Source organism: Rhipicephalus microplus, chromosome 10, assembly GCF_043290135.1.
Source record: "Rhipicephalus microplus isolate Deutch F79 chromosome 10, USDA_Rmic, whole genome shotgun sequence".
In the NCBI taxonomy this organism is placed as follows: Eukaryota; Metazoa; Arthropoda; class Arachnida; order Ixodida; family Ixodidae; genus Rhipicephalus; species Rhipicephalus microplus.
Genome location: NC_134709.1, coordinates 65,157,507 through 65,166,124, shown reverse-complemented (window position 1 = coordinate 65,166,124; position 8,618 = coordinate 65,157,507). Strand labels below are relative to the sequence as shown.

The 8,618-nt window shown below is 41.1% G+C and overlaps 1 protein-coding gene across 1 annotated transcript; it reads left to right on the top strand.

Annotated features, from left to right (window-relative positions):
• The first annotated feature begins 368 nt into the window (after positions 1-368).
• On the top strand, positions 369-8,366 carry LOC119180896 (phospholysine phosphohistidine inorganic pyrophosphate phosphatase). The gene is made up of 6 exons (XM_037432033.2): positions 369-684; positions 1,701-1,888; positions 3,119-3,272; positions 5,415-5,478; positions 6,478-6,662; positions 8,050-8,366. Exons 1-6 carry the CDS (start codon positions 575-577, stop codon positions 8,165-8,167), a joined length of 819 nt encoding a protein of 272 aa, XP_037287930.2. The 5' UTR covers positions 369-574; the 3' UTR covers positions 8,168-8,366.
• Positions 8,367-8,618: the final 252 nt, after the last annotated feature.

Sequence of the window (8,618 nt, the reverse complement as noted above, 5' to 3'; positions counted from 1 at the left end):
GTGGATTGTCCTGGATTGTCTCGACTTTGTTTTGTCTAGTAAAATGTATATGGCAGCCGTGACGTAGTTTGCATTCATTTTTAATTTCATGCTTGTGCCAAAAAAAATATGGGCTTCGAGAATTACAATAGACCTGCAATATAAATATACGCAATTATTCACTAAAACCCAATTGGTATTTTGACACTTTTATTAAAACGCTAAACTAAATACACAAAAAAACTTGCAAAGGGTATTGAAATGAATAAAAATATTTTTGTGCTATGATATCCATAAGTTTATGGCAACTATGGCTTGTTTGTGGTCCGCTTGGCCGAATTTGCAATGTGCTTTTTTACATTTTCAATCAGTTGCCAAGCCGCCCAAATAAAACTTGATTGACTCCGCAAACGTTGCTGTTGTCGATCGTCTCGAGAAAATGTGCCGCTCGATAGTGTGATAAGAAGAGGAAGAAGAAGTGTAGCAGGTGAAGGATAGCGAAGACTCCAAAGCGCGTACACACACACGAAAACAAGGGGCCTCGTCGTCGTGAAAGTGCCGTTGTCCAGTTCGACGTCGTCTGCAAGACCACATCATGGCGTGGTTGAGGAAGCCCATACGCGGCATACTGATGGACATCACCGGCGTTCTGTACGAGAGCGGCGAACGAAAAGCCATCGAAGGCTCCATCGACGCCCTCAGAATGTACGCCTTCCTTTCGTTTTAACACGACACGCTGGTACGCGGACGCCACGCTTGATCGCGAGTTGGAGAACAATAGGGATGGATCACGATGCATTTACCGCTTCAGTTTGCAAACGTCTCGGGTCATCGTTTGCTCGCGACTCAGTAACTGCACGCAGCGCCAGAAACGGCGCTAGTTTCCTTACTCAGCAGCTAGCATAACGCGAATCGCATTCTTTTTAACGTTGCTTAAACTCTATCGCAGAGCAAGTGGAGGAGGCGGCAATCAAATCTGATTGCCATCACAACAGTCGTGCGAAATGTGTATCCAAGAAATATTTTTTTTTAAATTAATTCCCACACGTGAGATAAAGTGAAAGGGAAAAATGTACACACTGAAAATTGATCAGTTTTCTAGTAACTGCTTTTGTGCAGGATCAGCGAAGCTAACTCTGTTGTAGATTGCAAAAATACAAAAATGAATGCACATGTGCACGTACAGTTTACAAAGCACGTTTGAACCTGGGAAGCTGTCTTGATGCCCCCGTTTTGCTGCGCTATATCAGGAATAAAGTATTTGTGGTGCGTGTAGTACAAGAAAACTCTCTACTGCACCTGTCAAGCGTATCATGTTTGGTAATGTGTCATGAAGCGAATGACATCATCTATGAACAAAGAAATCAATGAAGTTCATAAGGGTATGGGCTGATCGCTATTCCTTGTTGTACAGCCGGCAGTGTGAAAATCTGTGAATCATGCCACAAAAAGACATATTTATATCGCGTAATATCACTCAACGTTCAAGAGTAAACTTCACAAATAATTTCAGGAACCACATACAGCACAATTCAAATTAGGACGAAGAACGCAATAGTACGAGCATTAAACCATAAAGTATTTTTATTCTGAAGAAGGGAACGCTTTTTTAAAGCCCAGCCAATGGGTACGATCACGCTGAACACACCACTGAAGTGAAGCAGTCACCAGAGTTTAACCTAGTATGATTGAGTACAGACAGTGCTTGTACGTGCACACAGGCTTCGCACGGCCGACATACCATTCCGCTTCATCACAAACGAGACGCAGAAGACGAAGGAGCAGCTGGACTCGGTCCTGCATCGGCTGGGTTTCGACATCTACGAGAGGGAGATGTTCATGTGTGTGCCCGCAGCCAAGAAGTTCATCCACGACCTGAACTACAGGCCATTCCTGCTTGTCCATCCCAGTAAGAGCCTCTCCAGAGACCTATGGAGGTTTTTGAGCGGGTATTCACTCGAAAGACAAACACACCACTTTACTCAGCACAGTGCACATTGCCCGGACATATCTTGGCACACTCGAACCTTATATATCATTGCCTCGCCGCGGAGGTCTAGTGGCTAAGGTCTAGCGGCTGCTGACCCGCAGGTCGCCAGATCAAATCCCTGCTGAGGCAGCTGCATTTCCGATGGAGGCAGAAATGTTGTAGGCCTGTGTGCTCAAATTTAAGTGCACGTTGAAGAACATTAGGTGGCCGAAATTTCCAAAACCTTCCCCTACAGCATCTCATAATCATATGGTGGTTTGGGGATGTTAAACCCCACATATCTATCAATCAGCTTCACTTCAACAAAGTTTCATTTTACTCAAAAAGAAGTTCATATTCATAAATTTGTTAGAAAGGTATATTTACAGTACTGTATCTACATAAAGACAATTTTTCATTTACTGCACTAATCAATATTTTGTAATATCTGTGTTCGTTGTATCGAGATTTGAGAGTCTACCAATTATTACGTGTCAAGTTATAGCAAAAAACAAGGCCTTCTTAATAAAAAGAGCAGACTTTACTGTAGGCAACAGACATATTTAAAATTTTCTTTGTGCAAGGAAGGGCACTCCAAGCCAATATACATGCACATCTTGTATCTGTTATTTCAGGAGGTAGAATTCAAATGTGCTAGTATTGCATATCACTAGGCACTAGTGGGTCAAAGATCACTATCTGGGGCAGAGGTTAGTTAGGCTCAAGTTTATAGATTGTAATTGAAGGGCTTGGCACTGCAGTGCAACAGAGTAGACACACAAGAGTTGGAAGTTTGGTTTAACAGAGTAAACATAAATGTGTCAGAGTGGTCGCTACTAACGTAGCCCTATGTAAATCTGTCATCAGTTTTCTTGTCCATTCTTTCTGCAAGTGGCTGCGCATAAGCTTCGGTTGAAGATTATTAACATTCCTTGTGGAGTCGTTGAGCGAAAAACAGTACGGGACAAAAACGTGGACAGGACAGGCACTCTGTCCTCTATTTCACTTACCAACTTCACAATGATGCAATAACTGGCTTAACAGTACACACTTCCGAAATAACATCCACCAAGGTTTTTTTTTTTTTTTTTGGCTTCACTCTGTGTTGACTCGTTATCATTTTGGCTGAACACACTTACTCTGTCACTGGCTCATTTGCATGGCCTGAAGATGTCGAAGCCGAGTTCGCCGAGTGCAACCAAAACGAGCCAAACTCTGTCGTCGTAGGCGACGCGGCCAGCAACTTCTCGTACGAGAACATGAACCGGGCGTTCCACGTTCTTGTCGACAATGACGACTCAGTCCTCATCACGCTTGGCAAAGGGTGTGTAGGTCTCAACAACACTCCCATCGGTATTGTAAAATTCGGCTTCTTTTCTCGTAGAGTAGTCCGTACAATGTTTCAGTTGCTTGTGAAGTTTCTTAGGCTTATTCACCTTTTTCAAGATAATGTGATCGCTTTGGTGCTACTAACATTCACTAACAGAAGGCACTATGTTGATGACTGTGTAGATAAACGTTGAAATGAAACAAACATATTTATTTATTTATTAGAATACCCTCAGGGCCCGTAGGGCATTACAATGTTGACACAATCAACAAGTGATGTTGTTCAAGCGCTGGCAAACGTGCAATGAACATAGTGGAGACTATCCTGGAGACTGCGCTTGTCCTATGTGTTTCAATCTTATAGCCGTGTTTTTTTTTTTGCGCTGTTAATTTTAATTATCCTGGATACTGTGTCAGAAAGTAAATACACTCAAACCTCAATATAACAAACACGAATATAACGAAATCTCATTTATAACGAAGTAAATGAAGATTAGTCTTACAGTGAATACAGTGTTAGAAATGACCTTTATTACAAATTTTCAAACATAACAAACTTATTTTCTTCCAAGATTTAACTTTGTTATAATGAGCTTTGAGTGTATGTGCTTGTGATCATAGTTGTCGATATTGTTCCGTACAAAAATAATTAGTAACTTCTACTTTTGCTCCATATTTTAGCGTAATTTTTATGACTAAATATTTTTAATAATAAAGAAGTTTATTAACTACAGCCTGCAAAAGTAGCACCGCTACTTCTAGCCTTCTTTTCGTATGATTGTTCGCTTTTTGGCTCGGCAGTATCTGGCAGCTGCGACTCTGATTTAACAACATGTATCACCCACTTTCATAATCAGCGTGTCCAAACAAATTTTGATAAAAGCGCCGCGATGTAAGGCATTTCAAAATCTGATTGGGACAAAATGCCGAAGCCGCTGCTCAAGTGAACAAGCACATGGGATTAAAATTATTTTGGGTGCCTCCACTATTGCCCAGTTGTTGCTTTTTAATTTCAAGTGTAATCAGTAAGTGAGTCACTAACAGAAGTTTTCAAGTGTTATATTAAAAGTGCCCGAGTATTAAAGAAATTGTCTGCAAACCATTGCATCTAGAAATTCTAATTACTTAGTTTATCATGGCTCTTAGAAATGTAAATGTGCCGTGTACTGTAACATATAAGCTGTTTTTCAACACACTATGCATTCACCACCTTTATTAAGGTACCAATAGGATTACACGCCTGAACTTCTAGATCACTTCGAAAAGTAAAAAGGTGGCGTACAGTGTACAGTGCTTTGACAGCAATGACAGAGAACATGCTGTCTGTGAACTGCTGTCAAAATGGGCTAGTATAGTTCACATACCTTGTCACCATTACACATCATTTGTCAGCATTAACACAATGTTTATTATTGCAAATGCTGTTTAGGTACAATGAAACCATTAATGACTTAGCTTCATCAGTTATGTCGGTTACAACAATCAGCACACATTCAGTTAGGATTAAGCCAAGCAGCCAGTTTCAAAGCCATAACACCAACAGCGAGTGATGAAGACTGCACTCAAAAGACCCTCGAAGCTCTATACAAGCATATAAATCTTGAGTGTCAAGCTATCATTTAATAAAAAATGCACAAGCTGTAACCTCTGTACACTCTCCCAACTCTCTTTTTTTGCCAATGCCACGACCTCTCTTTCATGCGCTCTTTTTGTCAATAAGTGGCACGCGAGACAAACACGTGTGGCCCAACAAACAGAAATGGCCCGTCCTTTGTCGTTTGCTGCGGCATCCACATTGCGAAGAACAACCTACTAGCTTGATATCGCACCTTGCATAGACACTCTTCGCATTCTGGCAGTGTCAATAGGTTACATGAGAGAGAAAGCCGGGCACAGTACAGTGATAACCAGAGTTCGTAGGGTGAGCTAGTTGGTACGTGAACGTTGTGGCGAAGAGTCTACAGGACGCAGCGCTGCGTCCCGTACATTCTTCATCCAGTTGTCTGCGCTGTTTCGCCACAGTGATAACCATAATTTCTCCGAGTTGCCTTATGCATCAAACAGGCTTAGTTCCCACCCTACTTGTTTTATGTTGCTGCTGGAGCACTCTTGTCTGGCATTTTTTTTTACCACGCAGTAAGTACTACAAAGAAGACGGCAAAATGACCATGGATGTTGGCCCTTTCACGGCTGCTTTAGAGGCAAGTGCACTTCAAGGGCCAGTCATTCATTGTGTGTTGGTGTATCATCAAAACCACCAATAAGAGGATGAGCTACTACGTTCCAATGAAACTAAGCTGCCGAATGGCTAGTACCTGCAGTTATGTTTCCTAGTGACATGCGAAGACCGACTTCAATGGCTGCGCAGGTGTTCTGGTACTGGGTGTGAGATAACATACTAACTGTGCCACATAGAGTGTCGATAAGAGATACACTTATACCTGCAGCAATCATATTAGAAGGCACAATGTTCTGTATACATGGTCAGCTAATTTACCAAAAGCAAGGTATTGGTTTTCAGGAACTTACACAGCTCACATATGGTATAGCACTCAGAAAACTACACCTTTGTTTCTTCACATTATTACGTTTTTTAAAGTCATTAGATAACCTTTGCATGTAAAATAAATTTACTTACATCAGCTTACATGCTAGCGAGGCGTTTTTCTTAAACGTGGTTGACCTTGTGGTCACCTTTCCTATCTTGCTATTATTTATTTATTTATTTATTTTTTGCAACGTCTCTTTTCTCTTGCTTGATATCCTCCTTAACTATTTCCTGAGCACAGGGTATCAAACCAGTTTAAGAGCTGGCCAGCCTTCCCATCTTTTCGCTTGTTTTTTTTGCTTTCTTTTCTTTAGGAGCACAATATGGAAATGCGAATAGCTAATCGTAAATAAATAATATCTAAATAAACAAAATAAATAAAATCTGTAGCCCATCATGGTTGCCTCATAGCTCACACTGCAGTATTTTGATGCAGCGATTACCTATATCACACAGTTATCCATATGAAACATTTGTACATTTCTTGTCTTGTATTACATATATGAAGGCACCGCTAGGAGTTGCAAGCCTAGAAATTGCATGCAACAATTGCTGTAATCGTCACGGCTTCCTGCCTCCCTGCATGCAGATTACAACACACCTAGGAGTGCTCCTAGTGCCTTTTCCGAAATTTCCTCTTATTTCCTCGCAGTATGCAACTGATCGACATGCCATCGTGATTGGCAAGCCTGGGGAAGAGTTCTTCAGGCTGGCGCTAGAAGACATGAAACTGCGGCCCGAGGACGTCGTCATGATTGGCGACGACCTCGTCTGCGACGTCGGTGGCGCCCAGAGCGCGGGAATGCGCGGCGTGCTCGTGCGCACCGGCAAGTTCCGGTAGGTTTCGCAGTTTCAAAAATCGAAATGACGCTGTTCAGCGATCACCAAGTTGGTTGCTTACAAGGGCTAGCCTTAGATGTAAAGAACACGGCGTCGAAATTCTGTAATGTGCTGTGTAGGACAGAACAAGCGCAAGATATTGCACAGATCTCACAAGAGCTTGCATTCTGACCAGTGAGCAAAATTTCTGTTAAACAATGCAAAACAAAAAAATCTTCATGCTCTTTTATGGTAACAGTGTTACTTCTTTCGTGCATATTTTATCCAACACCCTTCATATCTCGCATTCTCTAGGACACGTTATTAGTGTATAGAAATCAGTGAAACTGAAAGTTGCATGCTGTTGAATGGCACTATAACTAATGCATTAATCCAGGAGCAATCTCTGGAACAAAAGGGACAATATGAAATTACTACCTTCTCATATTCGAGCTATTGCAAGCTCTTATATGTAAAACAGTGAAAAACTTTGTTAACATGTAAGTTGAACAATTTGTCTCTGTGTCTAATCGCATTTTGATAAAGCGGATTTCCATGGAAGCAGAGAATCTGTGAACAATTAGGGTAAGACCTGCCCTGCAATGTTATTGATTTCCTTACCAAGTGGGACCCACAATCGGGGACAACGTTCAGTAGCAATGAACGAAAAGTGGCAGAGGGAAAGTGTGTGCAAGCAGTGTACAGTGTGTGTATTTAAAGCTGAAAATTAGATAGCACCTTATTTGTGAAGTCATTCAGTCCTTTCAGGCACAAATTAATCCTGTTTATTGTAGGCAGCTGGTTTTTACAACTAGAGATGTAAGAGATGTAATGGTAAAAATAATAAAAAATTGGAATCTTTATTCCCACTTTCTAGTCGAAATAAGCAGCAATTGAATTAATGCATTGCTACATAGTAATATCTGTAAATAATTTATTACTCAAAAATTACTTCCATGGTATAAAATATTACCCCCATTACCAAAATTCAGAATTTATGCACAAAACGCAAACAAATGCCCTACCTCTGCAGGACAAGATGAAACTGCCTCAGCGGAGTGCGGGAACAGCCCGAGCACTTTTGTAGTTCCTCCATTCACACATGATCCTACACTCCTCGAGTCTGCCTAATTGGCAGCTTGTGTAAAGCTGATGCAAAATATAGTTGTGGCAAAGAAAAAAAAAAACACTTTTTTTCACAGGTGGTTGTTAAATGACCTACAATATTCACGAGTCCTCTACAAACCACTGAGTCTCAAAGGGTTAAGCACACCCATATAAACACTGCTTTGTAGCTTAACGATTCTTGCTTAGCTCTCTTGTGCACTCGAAATCTAGTTTTCTGCGGCACTTGGAGTGATCGCTACAACCCGTGCTCGAGTTACCACGTTTGTTTTCATTGCAGGCCCGAGGATGAAAATCACCCCACCATCAAGCCAGACGCTATCGTCAAAAACCTGTTGGAAGCTATCGAGCGAGTTCTCTCGACAGAAAGGCCAACCAAGGAAGTTCGACCAGAGTGACTCTACGAACATGCATGGAAATTGCGTGGATTTTCTTCGGCACTATTTCTTGGTACATAACAATTAAATACCAATCGTACCAACTTTCACAACACAGAAGATGCACACTCAAACCTCATTATATCAAAGTAGCAACTTACACGAAAATGAATTCGTTATATCCGAAAATTCGTTATAAAGGTATATTTCTAACACTGTATTAATTGCAAAACTAATCTTCATTTACTTTGTTATAACTTATATTTCGTTATATCTGGGTACCCTATATCAATGCTAGAGCGTAAGCGTAGTTAAACCACTGTGTTTTCAAACCAACAATGCAACAGGTTAACCCACGTTTGTTTATTGAAATGTGGCCAGCAAGCAACAGTTGTACATATTAGTTGGACAATTTTATAACAGCCATGCACCGGGGAGCAATTCTCATGTTTTATATGAGGAGTCTCTTATA

Bases quoted from the DNA above. Each gene is read 5' to 3' on its own strand.
- LOC119180896 (XM_037432033.2), top strand. From the start codon at position 575: ATGGCGTGGTTGAGGAAGCCCATACGCGGCATACTGATGGACATCACC. The intron at 685-1,700 runs GTACGCCTTCCT...ACGTGCACACAG, and splicing joins TCCATCGACGCCCTCAGAAT to GCTTCGCACGGCCGACATAC. The intron at 1,889-3,118 runs GTAAGAGCCTCT...CATGGCCTGAAG, and splicing joins ATTCCTGCTTGTCCATCCCA to ATGTCGAAGCCGAGTTCGCC.